Below are 20,939 nucleotides of genomic sequence, written 5' to 3'. Positions count from 1 at the left end.
ACAGAAGAAGTTGGAGTTATAGAACTATTGCATCACCAACTAGAAATAACTTTTCAATTTCTTTTCTGACATATGCAATCTTTAAACTACATTATAAGGAAATGTATAACAATGTTGATTATTATAATTATAATACACCAGTGATTCTAATATATATGTATAAACTCTCTAATATCTCTATAAACACCTGATATCATCACTTCAGTGTTCATTAGGAAAACCTTTGTATAAGGAATAATGCACCCCTGCTGTAAATTATTACGGATATTAGAAGTCACCTTGTATATGTGTGACCTGCGTAAAAGATTTGGCCTACAGCCTTATGCTTTAATATGATCTTTGCTGACTTCTAATATTCCTTGCAATATCCCACGTATTGTTATCATCATTGTTATTATTATTATTAATATTCTTATTGTTGTTATTATCATCATCAATATTATTATTATTATTTAGGAGACAACAACCTCGCCCCAGAACTTGCTACTGTCTGTGGTAGAGAGTCTCCCGGACCGATCCGATCCTCCGGAGATGCCATGTTCCTGCTCTTTTCCTCTGATGCAGATGGTTCGGGCGGAGGCTTTAATGCATCTTATCATAAAGGTAAAGTTTGTTTCACTGTATTGCTTAGTCAAACATTTAAAGCATACACATGACAGTGATGAAAGCTAGGGCTTTGTACCTTAGATGTTATTGATGAATGTACAGGCTCCATGCAGGGCCACCAAAAGCGACCTCTGGACCTTAGGTTGTGTGCACAGTCTTAGCACAAGTTGGTGCTGCACAGAGAGCCTATGTAGGTGTGAATGCGTGGATGAACCCTAGGCTGCGTACGGAACTTTGGCTAAAGCTAGTGCTGTCCATGCAGCCTAGGAGGGGTGTGACTGTGTGGGCCAATAAGAAGCTGTTGGTCCATGCAGTCACTTTCACCCGCCCACAATCCAACTCAAATGAGGCCCCACCACCGTCGCCACCGATTGGCCCCAAACGGATGCCCTTGTACTTTGTACCCCACCCCCTCTCAGTGCCTCTGATTGAATGTACATAAATACTGCTTCAGCCTACAAAACTGCTCCTGCACTATGTCTGGGCAACAGGCATACATTAATAGCTCTACAGGGATTGGTGTCAGTTTAAAGCTGGGAGCAGTAAAATATATCTGTATCGGTGGACACTTAGTCCAGGGCTTCCCACTGGGCACTGTTTAATTCTGGAATTAATGTTGTTTTTGTTTGATGATATTTAGATATTATATTGTCTATGTGTGAGTTAGATTCAGTGGTCAGACATTTATACACAGTATGCATAGATGTCTTGTCAGAGCTGCTCTATTTTCTGAGAACAGTCAGCAAACATGGACACTGCAGGACCTATGACTACTGTTGTGTTGAGCAACTATAGAAAGACCATGGCCTGATTCATTAAGGAATGTTAAGTAAAAAAATTGAGCAAGTAGTGTCCTGGACAAAACCATGTTACAATGCAAGGGGTGCAAATTAGTTTTCTATTTTGCACATAAGTTAAATACTTACTGTTTTTTCATGTAGCACACAAATACTTGATAGCTTATTTCTACACTGAAATGTAAAGTTGATATGTGTGTGCTACATGAAAAACAGCCAGTATTTAACTTATGTGCAAAACAGAATACTAATTTGCACCCCTTGCATTGTAACATGGTTTTGTCCAGGAGAAAACTTACTCAATTTTTTTTTACTTAACTTTCCTTAATGAATCAGTCCTCATGTTAATAATTAATATTCCTCCCTCTTCTGAGACAACTTGTCAGCAACTTCTGCAGAGTAGGGTCCTGGGATGCAGCCAAAGTAGATTCAATGACCATAGTTTACGGTATAGAGAACATCATATTAGGTCAGACGTGTGCCAGTACTCTCTATTGCGCGCTAAACTTTAAACGCTCTACCTGGTTCCACTGGCTGGAATGTAATGAAACAGCAAAAGTTAAGACCCCCAGACCAGAAAATGTAACATTCATGTAAGAGGGGAGGTAAAGGGAATTAAAGGAAGTTACGGCTGCTCAGGAAATATCTCATTATAGTCAGAATGTTAAGGTCTACTCTCTAAATATACCTGGTAAGAATACACAAAGTGGACGTAAAACATACCCCAGTATATGGCACACCATTTCCTTTCCCTCTCGCACATGCCCTTTTACCTTGTACTTTCAGTCTGTGTTATTGTATTTACATAATTTTATTTTTTACAAAATGTACCAACAAGAATGATCGTCATTGTTTTGTGCTGGTATTGTATAAACACATATTACATTAAACAAAACAACTTAAAACTTAAGGGGGGAAACTTGGTGAAGAGGGGAATAGATCTTCAACCCAGGACGTTTTGGAGGCTTGTTCCGCATTTACCTGTGCTTATTAAATCTGATGCACTCAACTTCAACCTTACAATGGTTCACTGAAGACAAAAGATAAATAATTCTTGATAGACAGTAACACCATCACCTACCTACTGAGAAAGAGGGAGGATAAGAAGACATATAAAACATTTCTATGTACAGTGCACATTCCAAAGGTCTAAATTACTAGGATCATATTGACAATTGCAATTTCATTCCAGTTTAGGAATAGCCAATACATAGATAGTGGACTTCTGTGGTTGCAGTAAAGAAGACAACTTAGTTTGCAATTCAGGGCCTAGTGTGGGAACTTGGAGGTCAGGAATCCACATGAAAAAGGGATAAAGATGGAATTTCCATATGTGCTGTTTTACCCTTTGTCAATTGCTACATCATATGTGTGGTGTATGTATTGTATACGTATAAAATACACACAAGAATGAACTATGCCCTCGGACTACACAGTACAAAAAATATTTTGAATTAAGGTGTTCAGTCACTTGGTGATTATAAGTGTTACTGCAAATAAAAACAAATATATATTTTAACTTGCTTAGTATCATTTGTACAGTACATCCTTGTAATTTCTTCCTCCCCAAAGCAATGAGAGTGTAGTTGTAATACTAACTTACTCCTCTCTTTACTTAGGCTGTGGTGGATATTTACATGCAAATAGAGGATTGATAACGTCACCGAATTATCCAGAAAACTACACCCCCAGTGAGAACTGTACCTGGCACGTGGCAGTCACTGTTGGCTTCACCATCACTGTCTATTTCGAAGAATCGTTTGAAATCCAGAACAATGATGCTGCTTGCAGCAGTGGGGACTACTTAGAAGTAAGTGCATAGACCTCAAGTCATATTTATCAACAATGAAGTAAAACTAAGAAAAAATATCTTAGACAAGGTTTCAAAATCCTTTGTTGTCTTATTATGCATACTTGCCAACTCTCCCTGAATGTCAGGGAGACTCCCTGAAATAGGGGTGATCTCCTTCACTCCCTGAAGAGTCTGGCATTCTCCCTGATGCTGAGCCACTACAAGACGTGGTTGGCTTCACCATCTGTGGCATGATGACACAGTTCAGAAATTGTGTCCTATGTCTATGTATTGATGCCTATGGAGTTGGCCATTTTCATGGAGACCACCACCGGGTTCTCGTCCCTGCAATAGATAAGTGGCGGGGGCCTACTGACGCAAATATCACGTCATCTTAGCCCCGTCCCCTGCTGTAATTGGCCAAAATTGTGCCAATCGTATGGTGCAATTTGTCAAGCCCCGCCTCCGCAAGCCCACTTCCCTCGGGATCTACCTGAAGTCAACGAGAAAAAGTTGGCAAGTATGTTATTATGGTTCTGAACATTCTAATTTTCATGGCTTGGGAAGTGCTTTCTGTACTTTCCTCTGTCTTTTCCTACATGTGTCTACAAGCAATTCCCTTCCCCTTTCAGTTCTGTTCCAGCGGACTGGCTTGCAGTCCAGTTATCTCAGTCTTTAATTGCTGAACCAATCTAACTGCTTTATATTGTAGAGCTAGTAGCTATGGAGTAGTTGCGTAGCAAAAATTCCTTGTTCCTGTGTATCTGTCCCATACATTCTGTAGAGACAACCATTTCATGGGCTAAATGAATATTTATGAGAATGCAGACTTCAGTAGGAGCAGATGGCATCACTGAGGCAATTCCATATTGTGGACAAATAATCATAAGACTGCAGCCTATCCATTCTCCCCAGACTATTGTGATATTGTGAACTAGGAGTTTGTGTTTCTCGTGAATCTTGGTTCAGATGACAATATGGCTGACACCACTGTGTCTAGAGGGGTGGACCTTAATGGATGTTATTTCTTTTACTCTTACTGATTCTAACATAAACCAAAACCCTATCCTGACAGAAATCAATTTACTTCCACAATGCTTGCACTGTTTTTATTTCATCTGATTGAAGTGCATTGTAGGCTCAGCAATGAATGTACTGCATGTTATTCCCTCAGCTGAGAAACGGTCCTGATGAATCGTCCCCTCTGCTTGGGAGCGTTCCCGGGAATGGAAGGTTCTGTGGCAGGAACGCTCCGTCTACCATGCACACCACAGACAATGAACTCTTTGTACGATTCATCTCCGATACCAGTAATGAGGGCAAAGGCTTCAAACTCAAATATGAGGCAAAAAGTTTAGGTATGTGTTAATGGCTCTGTCTTTCATTCCTTGTATTGTCAGCTAAAACTCATTTACCACAAGGGTCAGAAATGTCCATCCAGCCCTCAAGATCTGTCCTGAACACTGATGTTATGTTGTATAATTGGTGCATTGATTTTACTTTTGGGGGAAATTGAGGATTTCCTTTTAAAGCTACGCAGTGAGTTTCAGAAACGTGTAAGACTTAATTGTATGAGGATGGACTTCAGGGCACGACTGCAACTCTGCTAGTTGGTAAAACCCATAAATAAATTATTACTGATTTTAACACCTCTAGGTATGTTAAGTAAAGCTGATATATTGCCAAAAGATTACACTTCATTATACTGTAACTGTGTTTTTAAAACTGGGTTCCCAAGGTTCCGTCAAAGAATGCCAGGGGTTCAGCGCAAATTATAATCTGATATGAGTGAAACCAACTATTGGATTTTGGCCTGTTAGGGATTCCGAACCGATACACAGGAAATCCACTCAAAAGGGAATACTTTAAAAATGTTAAATTTCAAAAAATTGTCTTCTAAAATCCTGTATTTGAACAACAAATTCCCACACACACTAGAATATATCAATAAATCTACAAATATTCATATATCTATCTAAGAAAAAATCGAGTGAAGGTTTCTGTATGAAAATAAATTAAGATTTCGAAATCCATTTGCCAGAAAATAAGCTATTGTCTCAAAATGACAAATACAATTTGATATAATATAACAATTTTTATGATGTTGGTCTAAACAGATGCGTTGTACTCAGGCTTTGTGATAAGTAGATTACTAATTTATAACGAGAAAGAAAAGAATGTAATGTTACAAGATCATTTTATTAATATTATGTGCTATTTGTATATGGTTATGAAATTCATTAATTAATTAATGCTTAATGTGTTTATGTTTAGCATGTGGAGGAACCATTTATGTCAGTCACTCCAATCCCAATGGATATATTACATCGCCAAATTATCCTAATAATTATCCACAAAATACAGACTGTGTGTGGACCATCATAGTACCAAACGGAGAAGCAGTTCAGCTGGATTTCCAAGACCAATTTTACATCGAATCGTCTGACAAGTACTTAAGTTTGATAAATACTTTTATATTTCTTTGTAGAAAAAAATCATAATATAGCTGTTAGCATTCACAGATAAAACTTAAATATTTAATTGTTTAACAGAACTGAGTAGATGATGCAGCGATCATAGGAGTTTCTATTGAAGGACACAGACAGCAGACTTCTCATGATAACACTAATCAGCGAATAATATCAGTAAAATACAACTATACAAGTATAATTCCGTAATGGTATTAGAAAGTTTAAGTATACAATTATGAATGTTAGTGGAAGTTTTTTGTAGATTTAGGGCTAGATTTACTAAACTGCGGGTTTGGAAAAGTGGAGATGTTGCCAATAGCAACCAATCAGATTCTAGCTGTCATTTATTTAGTACATTCTACAAAATGACAGCTAGAATCTGATTGGTTGCTATAGGCAACATCTACACTTTTTGAAACCCGAAGTTTAGTAAATATACCCCTTAGACTTCTACTAAGATAGGCATCTAGGTTTGTGGAGCAAGACGAAGACTGAGGGAGGGACAGAGCTGAGGGAAGTAGGTAGGTGAGGTGAGGGTCTTCCATGCAAAGTGTGGAGTAGGAAAGCCGGTCCCACCAGTATTGAGGAGAGGTGTAGCAGCAATATTTCCTTTTGTGGAAGAAGATTATTAAAATGAAATAAAGCAGAGAGCTCATTTATTTTTTAGGGACTTTCCTTATCTTGAGAGGCTCACAGCCATTTTTACCAAATATTTTTGCACCAACTCAGTCTTCGGGTCTCATCCTAAACTTTTAGTGGGACCAATTCTGTGCCCCTGTGCTGCATTAGGGCAGAGAACAGCATTTCCAGACGTACTCCAAGCAATGTAATAAAAAAGTGCCGTGTGTAATAATGACAGTCCCGATGCCCCTTCACTCTCATGATTTAATTAATCCATAACTGGGGCTAAACTGAGCAATATTTCAGGAGAAAAGTGGAATTTAATTAAACGAGTGGTTATAAAGTAAAGTGGTCGGAGGTTGGACCTTTACACTTGTTCACGGTTCATTTCTGCAGACTTGTCCTCCATCCTGCACACTTAGATACACTGCTAGCTTGTGGAGGCTTTTCCCGAGAGCATAGAGTAGGCATGCACCTTAATGTGTGCCGGACTGACCATGGAGGTGTGGTGCAGTGCGCATCAAGTGTGCTATGTACGTGACCTCCTACGTGTAATTATGTAATCTCCCTTGTTTAGACTGTATTACACAGCGAGTGACAGGGCCATCTATCTTTCTGCAGATATCCCAGGCCTCATGTGACTATCCAGCACCAATAATTGAGGAGGATAAATCCTCAGACTTTGTACAAATCCCACAGGCCCCTGATCTGCACCGACAATAGTTCACATTTTTATAGTTTACAGACTGGTGTGGACACATCCATCCACATGGTCCTGTTGTAGTCATACAATGTGAATACATGATGAATGGTGGTGGAAATGGGCACATATGTTGCCCAACCATACATAGGAAAAGTTACGTGTCCAACTGTACAACTGTAACATTTGCACTTGACCTATGTCAGGTGTACAAGGGTATAAAATTACACCCCATGATAGCGTAGAGATTGTGGCTTCACAGTGTTAGTAGTAGATGCTAACATTGTGTTCTCCTATTTGTACACAATATAATAATATAATCAAGTGCCATATACACATGAAAGAATAGTGTCTGGACAGTTAGTAATAAAACCAAAAGTCAAATTTTCAATATAAAACATATTGACATAAAAATACAAATTAAATACAAACATCTGTTATTTTCCCATTTAAAAATCAAATGGGAATCTTCTGTCCTGCAGTAGTCCAAATGTAAATATCAATTAGGTAATGTGAATGAACAGTTGTGACGTTCTATCCTATAGCCTCCACATTAAAGATTGAAATACTGTTAGCTGCAGGGGTTAATATGCCCTCAGCCTATCAGAAGCAGCTAGATAGTGCTACTGATAGTCATCATCATCATAGAGTATATTTGCACCAGCCCTCTAACATCTACAAGAGACACACCTCCTGACAGGTGTACCGCAAGTCATATCTATAAGATGAGCAAAGATCTGGATACGGACATATGCATGTGATTTTAGTTTGTGTAACATGGGTGAAGATCATAGTTAAAACTATAAATGCATATGTGCTTTAACAAGATTAAACCATTTTCTTTAATATCAGTTGCATCACTAGTTACCTGGAATTAAGAGACGGTGCGGATTCCAGCCAAAGGCCCATTGCCAAACTGTGCGGAAACACGATGCCAGTCACCTACAAATCACTGGGCACGGCCATGTACCTGCGGTTCAGAACAGACAGCGGAACACGCCGAGTAGGATTCAATGCTCAGTATTCCATTGGTATGTCCACAACAATGATCCTTAATTCAGATCCACTTGTCAGTTCTAAGAAATATATAACGGTTGCAGGGGCAAACGCAGGATTTGTAGAGGGGGGTTTCCACACCACGCCGCCAGTGGGCGTGACAAGCATGCATGGGGGCGTGGCTATAATTTTAGACAGTGCTTGGCTGCTCTCCAACTCTTCCTATCCCCCATAATATATATGGGCAATGCTGCGTGCACTACTGTTAGGTGCATGAAGCTCTCCCTTTTCAAGCAGAGCTCTGTGAAGTGGGGGCAAGGTCCAGCCATCTCAATTATACAGTGCCCCAGGTCTGGAGGGGGTTTCCAGGCACTCTGAAACCCCCTCTCGGTTTGCCTATGGGTTGCTGCTTGTTCTCTGCTTATCTTGGTAACCTAAATAATACTGGGTTAAAATTGTATTGTCTGAAATGGACAATATGCAGATATGGGACACATTGGTGACATATCACCATGGGTATACTGCCCATCCCTCACTGTATCACCAACTGTACTAATATGGTATATCTGTCACATCCGTATTTTAGAATAGAGATATGTACAGGGGGTCTTCAGAATTTAATGCTGGGACCCAAATTGGAGAGTCTGCTTCAGGAAACAAGGTTTAGTTTTGAACTAGTCGCACATTTTAATTTAAATATATTTACTGTTTGCTACAAATACTGTGTATTATATCTATTGCAATTTAAATGTTAGGACATAAGGTATTTGTGCAAAATAACAAACTATTATTTTGGAAAAAACGTATTTGTTTTACAGATTATGATCATAGGAAATATAGTGTTGTACTAATTCTGAACATGTTTCTTGGTGATGATAATAGAAACTATTATTAGAAATTGATTCTAATAAATGATAACTGCTTCATAATTCAAGCACACTGAAAATCAGATAATGGTGCTTTCAATCCACAATGTGAGGATAAGGGACAATCGGGGTCCTGTGCTACTGCCTAAAGGAGCTAGAGATACCATGTGAAAGTATAGAATAATGGCCTGTTAGCAGAATATAAATCATATATTTTTGAAAAACTATAGTATTAAAACTTTAATTATGCTATCAACAGGAGGATTTGATAAAATACAAAACATACAGTGTAGTAGATGTCCCTATATGTCTATGTCATACTTACCAACTTTCTGTTGGTCAAATCCGGGAGCCTGCGGAGGAGGTGGGCGTAACGGGGGGCGGGGCTCCAAAATGGCGTCATTTTGGACCCGCCCCCATGACGTGATGACGCAAAACGCGTCATTTGACAGCGGGGGGCGGGGCCACATGCCGCGATTCACCGGGAATCGCGGCGTTTGGGACTTAATTCTGCCCACTTCACTAGGAAGTGGGCAGAATTATCCAGATGCGGGAGATTGCCACAATCGCCGGGAGCCCGGGAGCCTCTCGCAAAATGCGGGAGTCTTCCGGACATTCCGGGAGAGTTGGCAAGTATGGTCTATGTATAATCATTATTGTAACATGACCACAAGGAACTTCACTGTCATTAGCTGGTTTAGTTTCCATAATATTTAAAAACCTTAAGGGTGACATATCAGGTCAGGTTTTTCAGAATGAGAATAAGTGCACAATATCTATGCAGATTCACACATGCTGATGGGATCTTTGTTTACTGAACTCTCGGATCAAACCAGATCACAGTCTGTGATTTAGCCCCAATTTAATCTAAGGTGATCAATTTTAGTCTGAGCTTTTCAAGTAGTTATCACATGCCGTTCAATTACTGCCTTGTTCTGTACAGAGAGTACAATAGATAGTTATCTGGAATCGTCTTTTTCTTTCTTTATTTTTAAATCGGTTTTGAGAACAAGAGAAATTGGAAATACTTTAATATCTCTATATCCCGTAATTCTGTCCTAAATCTGCCCCTCAGTCTGTCATCGGTGGATAAGACTGGAGTTCTCCATAATATTAGTATGAAATCAATATGAACTATGTGCCACAATTAATAGTAAAACCTGAGGGGATTTTTTTCAATGTCAACTTTTTCATTCATCCTTACAGTAAAACCTTATATTTTTCTCACTTACAGTAAAATAGTACACAAATAGTGTGTCCTGTACAAAAATACAATATTGTCTTAACTACCCATGTGAGGAGCGGGGAACGTGATTATCTGTGGTCCAGAGCTGACACTCTTCTCTAATTGGATGTGGCGGTTATTGAGATTAACATGAATAAATATAGTCAGATTAGTAAATATGTAATAAGTGCAGAGCTCTGTATAGTTTTGCTATGGGACAAATCTCAATAGATGTGACTTTAGTTGTATTTACCATTAACAGTCCTGGAGGGAGCATTGTAAGAGCAGCATTCATTACATATTTTGCTATAGCCAATTAAGCTCTACTAATGACCCTGGGGGAATCCGCTACCTCAACAAGATCACCATGTTTGTGTTAAGCAGTAATGAGTGCAACATTTTCAGTTTCTATGGGGAAATTTAAACAGTAAAGTTGCTATTGGACGAGTCTACTTTCATCATCATCATTTATTTATATAGCGCCACTGATTCCGCAGCGCTGTACAGAGAACTCACTCACATCAGTCCCTGTCCCATTGGAGCTTACAGTCTAAATTCCCTAACACACACACATACACACAGACTAGGGTCAATTTAGATAGCATCCAAATAACCTACTAGTACGTTTTTGGAGTGTGGGAGGAAATCGGAGCACTCAGAGGAAACCCACGCAAACATGGGGAGAACATACAAACTCCTCACAGATAAGGCCATGGTCAGGAATTGAACTCAAGACCCCAGCGCTGTGAGGCAGAAGTGCTAACCACTAAGCCACTCTGCTGCACCGTGCTTTAACAGAATGCCGTATGAACATATGAGTCCTTAATGAAATGTACCCATAAGTGTAGAATACCTCCATTGTCTGAGCTGTATTACCTAACAAGGCAGACTAGGTATATACCTGCGCAGTCAGACAGCATAGAAGAGCTTACATATATATACATATATATGTTCATTGTGTAACATTTTTAATTTTCTCCTTTTGCTTCTTGATCTTTACAAGCCACTAATTGTCCCTGGACAAATTATGAGGAGAGTATGTTGAAATAATTAGTTATTTTTCAAACACCGCCAAAATACGGTCCTGAGCCTCACACAAATGCACCTCATGTATTTATAAGTATTGTTATTCAATTATTGAGTCTATAGATCGCTAGGAAGATGTAAAGTGTATTTTCATTCCTTTGCAGCTACTTGTGGAGGAACGCATTTTGGACAAAGCGGTATTATCCAGAGCCCTGGATACCCTACACACAATTACCCAGACTCCTCTTTGTGCGAATGGTTCTTCAATGGTCCCACAGGACACTTCCTCACCATTACGTTTCAGTCTCTGGACCTACAAAATTCATCAAACTGTTTGAGTGACTATGTGGAAATTCGTGAATATAACGCATCTGGTTAGTTTATTCACTCGTACCTCAATATCGTTTTAGAAGGTGTTGTAAGATATTCGTTACTAGGTAAAGCTGAAACATGTGCAGCACAATTGTCCAGTTTTATATTACTAACAGTAGCTTGTTTCATGCAAACAATGGTTTGTATGTATTAAGGATAATATGGTAAGAAAGAGCAGCTTATTTCCACTCTTCCCTCCATATTTGCCTCTAGATGGGCACTTTGTGTGGCTCCTCACCCGGGGGGTGCCCGGAGGAGGAGCTGAGGAAGAGCGAGGGCTAGCACGCACCATGAGCGGATGAGATTAATCATTACCACTTTCCCCTCCTCCCTGCGCCAAAATCCTCTGTCAGGTCCGCTCTGTTTTTGAGCAGTATTACATTATATCATCATCATTTATTTATATAGCGCCACTAATCCCGCAGCGATGTACAGAGAACTCATTCACATCAGTCCCTGCCCCTTTGGGGCTTACAGTCTGAATTCCCTAACATACACACACAGACTAGGGTCAATTTTGATAGCAGCCAATTAACCTACCAGTATGTTTTTGGCGTGTGGGAGGAAACCGGAGCACCAGGAGGAAACCCACGCAAACACGGGGAGAACATACAAACTCCTCACAGATAAGGCCATGGCCGGGAATTGAACTCATGACCCCAGTGCTGTGAGGCAGAAGTGCTAACCACTTAGCCACCGTGCTGCCCTTATATCTAAAAAGTAAATATTATATATGGAGCAGCTCTACTCCAAAAACAGAGCAGTGGGGCTCTTTGTACAATAGGATATGGAACTTTGCATAGAGTCCAATGTTCTTAGTTCTTTTACTCTGATGGGTGACAGACTTACAGATGGAGTAGCATACATTGCAGAGAAAAGCAAACTATGGCACAGAAATACAGACAAACCATTCAAATGTTTACCAACTGTTTGTATCCTGTAGTATAAAAATTTCATTTTAGGCTATTATAGGATTACATGTCTAAAAACATAAGTTTGAAAAATAACAAGAAACTCTCAGTTGTGATGCAGAAGTTTTCTGATTTTACCAATGCTTCATTTCTGATACTGAGGCTTCTAGTGATGTCTTGTGTACTCTGCACAACTGTTTAGTGTGTCCAGCACTTTATATGTTGTTGTGCACATCATATAGGTGCTATGTGTATCTAAAAAATATAGGTTGACTGTTTGTATTCTGTCCTTGAAAAAGTGCAAACAGGTCATGATTCTTGAATAAAACTTTAATATTGCTGGCAGTAATTGCTGGCTATGATAGTTAAAAATTGACACAAACATCCACTGCAAGTAAAATAATGATTTAGCATTTACATTTTAAAGATAGTATTTTAATTACCAGTCTTTTTTGGCTACGAAAACCTACTAAACGCATTTCAAAATACCTATTTGACTTACAAATACTGGAAACTGGTTTAATAAAACAAATGTTTTGCTCTTATACTTTTATAGGGAATTTACTGGGTATATTTTGCAACAACACAGTACCTGGAGCATTGAGGACCTCTGATAGTTTTGCTTATGTGAAATTTGTCAGTGATGAATCTGTGAACGCCAAGGGATTCCGGCTGACCTACGATGCGAGTGCTGAAGGTGAGAAATCAATGCTGTTAAAACATGGACTTTACTCACAACCATGTTGTGTTAAAATATTATCCAAAGTGCAGCATTTAACTTATGTGCAAAACAGAAAACTAATTTGCACCCCTTGCATTGTAACATGGTTTTGTCCAGGAGACTGAAATAAGATACCTCTTCATTTAAGATCCTTAATGAATCAGGCCCTTGGTTTTTGTGTGGTGTGTATACACCTCTGTCTTTACACTGAACCACACCGGTTGATGATCACTGGAATTCAAGATACCCATCAACTGTTAGGTCCTATATCACATTAGTGTGTACGCTCCATCGATCATGTTTTATCATCATATTGTTTAATTTGATCTTTTATAGTGACTAAAAATCACTATGAGCGATGGAATGATGTTGGGCAAATTCTGAAGTGTGCACACACTCACAACCAGCAGTGTAGGCAGATCTCCATAGAGTTTACAGAGTCACGATCTTTTCAGCAGATGGTAATGAGAGGTGAGGAGCACAGATCTGAAGGTAAATCGTGTAGGTGTGTGCACAGGAATCAGCATGCTGATTGGGGCTTTCAATCCTTGGTAAAATCTTTACAGAAATCTCATCGGGAGAAATTTTCTGTAGTTTGTACCCAGCTTAATGGTGATACTTTTTAAGTCAAGAACTTGACATAATTGTTCAGTTGGGCTCCCTCACCAATTACAAACTCAGTAGAAGTTATTGTACCTGGCTATGATTATAGAAGTTTTTTTTATCAAGTGCTTGAACTACGAACTCACATTACAATGAATAAAGAAATGATTTCTTTATGTATTATATAATTCAATTAGTTACTGCCTAAAAGAGGCAAGTTTACTTAAAGTTTACTGTTGCAAATGTTTTTTTTAGCAAACAGGATAAAGGATCTAGAAAACTATTATAAGGATGGACTAACATTAGATAAACTACAAAATGAAAAACACCATTCCAAAGTCATTAATATAAGTTGTCTTCCGTATCAAGTACTAAAACACAAATTTTACAATTCTGTAGATTCATAAAATGATACTATTCTTGGACCACATATTCAGTGATATCCTTAAGTGGTAAATAAGGTGAGAGATACAGGAATAACATTTGGTGATGTATATTACAGAATGCGGTGGAGACATTAATGGCGATAGAGGGACTCTGAGTTCCCCTAACTACCCGAACTTGTACCCTCACAATCGTGTTTGTGAATGGAGAATAACGGTACCAGAGGGCAGACGCGTCACGCTGACAATTAATGACCTACAACTGCAAGCTGACCAGAACTGTGACTACGACTATATGGCTGTAAGTGATATAATAGAAGTGATTATTAGAGGTAATAAGGCAAATCCTGAAATGCTGAATGTACTGAAAATTCTACCTCTGGAAAAAAAAATGTACAAGTACAATACATCATTCTTGCGTATGGCACCTATTCAACCACCGTGGACACACATAGGTGCCCGTCCACTGTGGCAAGTGCCACTGTCCATGACCATTTGCAACATTGTAGTTCAATATGGTAATGTTCATGCCAGCACAACTAAAAGTAACGCTTCCTAACTACAATCATGTTACCACTCCTTAATTACATTCAGCATTCAATTTGTTTCCTACAATTCTTCTCATTGGAGGCTAGGTTTAATTAGAAATGCTCGAGCTCGGTTTTCCGAAAACAAAACCCACCCGAACATCGCAGATCTGAGTACCGAGCCGAGCCGGCTTGGTACTTTCCAGCTTCCTCGGATCTGAATTGAGGCAAAACTTCATTGTTGAGTGGTCGGATCTTGCAGGTTTTGAATTCCATAAGTACCTCCCTCCCTGGGAGATCCAGCGCCATTGCTCACACAGAAACAGGGGTAGCAGTGTTCTTGTCACTCTCCAGTCTCCAGTGACATTGCTCAGTGCCATTGCTCACACAGAAACAGGGGTAGCAGTGTTCTTGTCACTCTCCAGTCTCCAGTGACATTACTCAGTGCCATTGCTCACACAGAAACAGGGGTAGCAGTGTTCTTGTCACTCTCCAGTAACCAGAGCCATTGCTCAGAGCCATTGCTCATACAGAAACAGTGGTAGCAGTGTTCTTGTCACTCTCCAGTCTCCAGTGACATTACTCAGTGCCATTGCTCACACAGAAACAGGGGTAGCAGTGTTCTTATCACTCTCCAGTCTCCAGTGACATTGCTCAGTGCCATTGCTCACACAGGAGGGGTAGCAGTGTTCTTGTCACTTGACAAAAATTGACTGGAAATGATTGGAAATGAATGTTATTGAGGTTATTAATGTAGGTACAAAAAAAGAGCCAAATTGTGTCATTTTAGCATTTTTTTAGTAATTTTTTTGAAAGAAAATGCAGATCCAAAACCAAAACACGTGAGGGCGGTTTTGCCAAAACCACAAACAAAACATGAGGTTAATAACAGATCCAAAACCAAAACACAAGGGTCAGTGAACATCTCCTAGTTTTGACTGAAAAGAGTCATGAAAGTAAGGGGACCTCAAGACTGTCTTCATTTCACGTGTGAATGGTTTAATAATAATGCTATTTGCCCAACTATAAATGCCCTCTGTACATCTGTGCACTTGGGGATTATGTACCATGGTCGTTGGCCCCATCTGTGCGCACTAATTTGTTTCCTTACCCCGAAAAACCAGTGTTATTGCAGAAATAGGTAAATAACATGACAAAAAAGGATAAAAGGGCATCTGTATCACGTGAGTCGTTTTTTAGAAAATTGTGGGAAGGAAAAGTATAATACATTGTTATTGTTTCAATTAGACATTTACTATATGAAAAAATGTCTGGTCTTAGTTGTCATTATTTTTATTACCCATGTAATTAAAAAAATAAAAATGTATTTATATCATGTCCTCATTTGACCCAATCAGAGCTATGCAAAACAAATCAGTATGTTTCAGAAGTCACCAGATTTTGGTCACTTTAGTGTCTTGAACTAACTACAAACCGAGAAACAGGACATTAGAGAGACTTTTATAAATAACTTTTTTTTCTGTTTTAAGGTAAACTAAATAATTTATAACTAAATTTAACAGTAAGTAGAACTAATTGCCATGTCAACCAGATTCTCTCATGGGTATTATCCAGTTATTTTGACAGTTCATATTGCTGTTACATTTTCTCTATGAATCCCAGGTGTACAATGGTTTTCACAAGCAGTCGCCTCTCTTGGACAAGCTCTGTGGCAGCCTAGCCCCAGACACCGTGGTCAGGTCTTCTGGCAGAACAATGAAAGTGTTATTTGTCACTGACGGATCCGTCTCCAGCGGAGGATTCCGGGCTACATTTACGTCAATGGAGGATGCTGGTACATAATGAATAATACAATATTGTAAATTGTATAGTGCTGCGTTATTATTGTTGTGTCGAAAATTTTTATATTCTTATCTGGCATTACAAAAATAAGACCTGTGTGTTCGACTGACCTCTCCAGCAGGGATGGACCTAGACTTTATGTTTAGGGGGGGGGGGCGATTTTGCATAATCATGCCCCTCCTTTACTCTGATTGGCTGGCCCACGTTTAGCCCCACCTTCCGCTTGCGATTGGCCCCGCCGCCTCCCATTTTGATTGGTGGCTGGGACCACTCTGATTGGCTGGCCCGCGTTTAGTTACCAGGTTCCAGCCTCCTGCCTTACTGCCTGCACATACTTCCCCGTATTCCTGTGACATCACACTCTACCCTCCTGCCAAGCTCACATTCCCATCAGTGTGTCCAGCATGGATCTCTCGCACACATTATATTGTCCAGCTTTTTTTCCTTCGTTCCTCAGCAGAAATTGTGATTGGATGCACTAACTGTCAGTCATCCAGGACATTACAAGCATTTGCTCATGGGCAGGCTTTGATTCTGATGACACTGAGTTACTTGTGGATGCATAGGATGACAAATACCTTCCGGGGCTGGGATTTAATTTAGTAATGATATAATCCATGTGACAGACTTATTATTAGCTACATATGTATCATGTTAGAAATATGATTTAATTTGCAGCACTGGGAATGTTGAGGGACTATGGGCGGTTCTAGGTTAGATTGGTTCTAGGGCTCTATAAGAGCATACCACCCAACATTAGTCTCTCTGGCAGCGGGACTGGGGGCGTGACCATGGTACAATGGGGCGTGGTCACACCCCTGGTGCATTCCTAGCACTTTTGAAGTGCTAGGCTAACCTGTACTCCCCTCCAAACACCATTTCCAGCACCCATGCAGAGCAGTAGTGAACAGAATACTTTCCAACTTTTCCACTAATTGGGACAAATCTGTCCCAATCAGAGCCCTCAAATCGGGACTGTCCCTTCCTAAATTGGGACAGTTGGGAGGTATGTAAGAGTGCATGATGTTTCCCTCCCTATATGCATTTATTTTGCTCCCTAGGTCCCCCACTATGTCACTCCCTGCACCCCTTACCCATATTTAATCTATATTCTGATCCATATTCACCAATACCACAATATTTCATGTAACTTACTCTGATTATCACAAGCACATACCTTATAAATTATTATCCCTACAAATAAGCTAAATACCTCAATGTAATAACATCAGGAAAAGTGTTAATTGTCCTGAGAAAATCTAAAATTCACTTTACAATTTTACATTAAAAAAGTTACTCCCGTGAAAGTGTCTTATGGGACAATGTGAAAATGAGTCTGGTCAAGCGGTCAAAACACCTTTAAAGGGTACATTAATATCAAACATCTCCATGTATCAGTTTATATGCATTACTTTACCACACACAATATTTACTCAGTTTACCATGATTCTAGAAGAAAGAAATCATAAAATCATTTAAGTGCAACTTAGTTCTCTGTCCCTAAGTAGTCTTAAACTTTTAATTTGCATTACTGAAATGAAACATTTTTGTCTTGAAGTTTGCGGAGGGCGTCTCGTGGAATCCATGGGGGGTAATATCACATCTCCTGGCTACGACCAGGTCAATAATTACACAAAGAACCTATACTGTGAATGGATTATTCAAAACCCAAACACCTCAACGACATACATCGAATTAGAGAGACTGCAGGTGGAAACCCATCAGAACTGCCAGAATGATTTTATTGAAATCCGATTAGGTGAGTGGATTCTACTTCTGTAATGTACATGTAGATAGCAATGTGTAGTGGCCACACCCCTGCACAGTGAGACCACGCCCCTTTCTCATGCACTGTGTCCCAAATCTTCATTCAAAAATGTTGGGAAGTGTTTCATGTAATTAATACATTTTTGCTTTAATTCTATTTAATTTTATTCAGTATAGTGTAAATTATATTTTTCAACATGTTTGTTTAATAAAATGGTGAAAATAGCATGAATGCATTTTAACCCCAAGAAGCCAATGAGCTAAATGCTTTTATTTGTGGAACTTGTACTAGACAAAAGCTAATATCATGGGTCACAGTGCACTTGTGAGAGAGAGAGAGACCAACATGATGAAAACCCAAACCAGTGTCAATAGGCATAATTTATAAACACTGCATTTAGGTGTATAGTTTATAGAAAACCATAGCAACCAATCAGATCCTTGCTTTCATTTTCTAACTTGCACTAGACAGATACTGTAAAAGGTCAATGCTGATTGGTTGCTGTGGTTGGGTGTCAATGTTGCAATGTTAGTAGATGGCCTGTAATACTAATATCAGTGAGTATATACTGATTCTTCATCATGGACCTTATAATGGAGCTTAAGATGCTTCCTACAATATACAGTTAATCTATAAACTCATCATTTTTGTTGCAGATAATGTGGAAGGGGAGATAATAAGTAGAGTATGTGGAAGGACGAGGCCCTCTGTCCCCCTCGCTGTTGTTGCTCCTCGAATCTGGGTGGGTTTTGTGAGTAACGCACAAGTGGAGGACCTTGGATTTCATGCGACCTATTCATTTACAGGTAAAGAGCTATGTCCTCGTCTAATGCTTATAGCCAGGCTGTCACAGATTGTCCTGTTCTCCAGCAGACTTATACACTTACACAAGGAGTACAGGAAAGACCAGCTATGACCCGAGCAGGGTCATAATCCTTCTGCAGTGGATAATTCTGTGTGACAACGTTGTTATGTGTGCTACATGAAAAAACAGACAGTATTTAACTTATGTGCAAAACAGAATACTAATTTGCACCCCTTGCATTGTAACATGGTTTTGTCCAGGAGACTGAAATAAGAAGTTTCTCAAGTTAAGATCCTTAATGAATCAGGCCCCTAGTTATGATCCAGGGGTTAAAACATAAATTTTTCTATCGCTTCTTATTGCAGCAATAGTCGCCGGGGCTGCTGAGCATCGCTTGGCTAGCTGGCAATCCTGGGTGGCAGCAGGAACAGGTCTTCGGGTGCCAGATTTGTAAAAGAAAACAAAAAAAATAATAATTTCAAAATAATTATAGAAAATAATAAAATATTTAAAACATGTAAAAAAACAAAAAGTAATTGAAGCTATCCATTCCCATTCAAAGATTAAATAAATAAATAAAGCCTTACTTTAAGCATGCCCCCTTTGCACGGGGAATCCTCGTCGGGGGCCACTGGCGAAGGCTATTGCCGACGACAGCCTTCACTGGCCTGGGGGCTTTGGTAAATAGGGAGACGCCCTAATCTGGAGAAAAATCCAGTTTTTGCAGAATCACTGGCCTTTTCTTTCTATATCAAATATACTTCTTAGACTTCTTAGACCCACAGGGCCAGAGACTGATATGAAATCAGTAAAGTAGTGTGTGATGTTGGCACTACATAAATTAATAACTCTTCTGAAGACAAGCAGAGCTTGCTGGCAGGGGTAAAGCAAATGCAGCTGGCTTCTCTATAAAGAACTTAGTGGAGCTGAACCAGTTCTTTCTGTGGACAGATGATCCAACTTCACACTACATTCATACTGCTGCAGCACTGTGCCTTGTTTTGTACCCACATGCAAACATGAGATTTTCTGTTGTGGTCTCAGATATTTAAATCAACTTCACATTTCGCAGAGCCTCTTTCCCACTGTAACATGACTTATTACACAATGGGCCTGATTCATTAAGAAAAGTAAAGCAAAGAAATGAGAAACTTTGAACCTTGGCAAACCTTTAAATGTTGATTCCTGCATAATGTGGGTCTAAATGGCACAAAAAAGTGACACATTGAAAATATTACTGACCTGATGCATTAAGGAAAGTAATGCAAAAAAAAAAACGAGTACCTTTCAATCTTGGTAAAACCATGTTGCATTGGAGGGGGAGGTACATTTAAAATGTGGGGACAGGCTTATAGTTGGGCCGGGCATGTCCTAGATCAACTTTAAATTTCAGTGTAAAAATAAAGCTATCAAGTATTTGTGTGCTACATGAAAAAACAGCCAGTATTTATGTTATGTGCAGAATAATAAACTAATTTGCACCCCTTGCATTGTTACACGGTATGTCCAGGCAGGGCTGTAACTAGGGCTATGCGATAGGGGCGACCGCCCAGGGCGCAACGCTGAAGGGGGGCGCAGTTTAGGAATGTTTTAGGTTCATTTGGTTAAAATTGAGGGCTAGGGGGGCAGCATTTGTCTTTCTCGCCCCGGGCGCTAGAATTCTAAGTTACAGCTCTGTGTCCAGGAGCAAACTTACTCTTTTTTTGTTTTGCTCTCCTTAATGACTCAGGCCCAAAGTGTTAATATCAGATTGTCTGATGTTTCTTGATAGGCGAGGTGACAAGTCCTGGCAGATATCAAGTAAAATACGCTTTCAGTATAACTGTAATCAAGCTTTGAAGTTAAATGGAAATGTCGGTTTCGGTAGCCTTAAATAAACATTTACTTGATCTGAGAATCAACAACAAATCCTGTTTATATGGAACAATTTTTTTTTTCAGCACATT

At 39.5% G+C, this 20,939-nt stretch overlaps 1 protein-coding gene across 1 annotated transcript in view; it reads left to right on the top strand.

The window, feature by feature from the left end:
* The window catches only part of CUBN (cubilin), a 184,331-nt gene that overhangs the window by 122,076 nt on the left and 41,316 nt on the right, over positions 1-20,939 (top strand). Inside the window, exons 41-51 of the mRNA XM_075211910.1 lie at positions 457-603; positions 3,023-3,213; positions 4,370-4,553; positions 5,470-5,644; positions 7,840-8,018; positions 11,265-11,474; positions 12,940-13,080; positions 14,210-14,391; positions 16,241-16,412; positions 17,979-18,179; positions 18,845-18,994. Coding sequence (XP_075068011.1) covers positions 457-603; positions 3,023-3,213; positions 4,370-4,553; positions 5,470-5,644; positions 7,840-8,018; positions 11,265-11,474; positions 12,940-13,080; positions 14,210-14,391; positions 16,241-16,412; positions 17,979-18,179; positions 18,845-18,994 — 1,932 coding nt within the window. The remainder of the gene's footprint in view (positions 1-456; positions 604-3,022; positions 3,214-4,369; positions 4,554-5,469; positions 5,645-7,839; positions 8,019-11,264; positions 11,475-12,939; positions 13,081-14,209; positions 14,392-16,240; positions 16,413-17,978; positions 18,180-18,844; positions 18,995-20,939) is intronic.

This window comes from Mixophyes fleayi, chromosome 5, assembly GCF_038048845.1.
Source record: "Mixophyes fleayi isolate aMixFle1 chromosome 5, aMixFle1.hap1, whole genome shotgun sequence".
In the NCBI taxonomy this organism is placed as follows: domain Eukaryota; kingdom Metazoa; phylum Chordata; class Amphibia; order Anura; family Limnodynastidae; genus Mixophyes; species Mixophyes fleayi.
The sequence above is the reverse complement of the archived record's forward strand: the minus strand, read 5'-3'. Positions and strand labels throughout refer to the sequence as shown.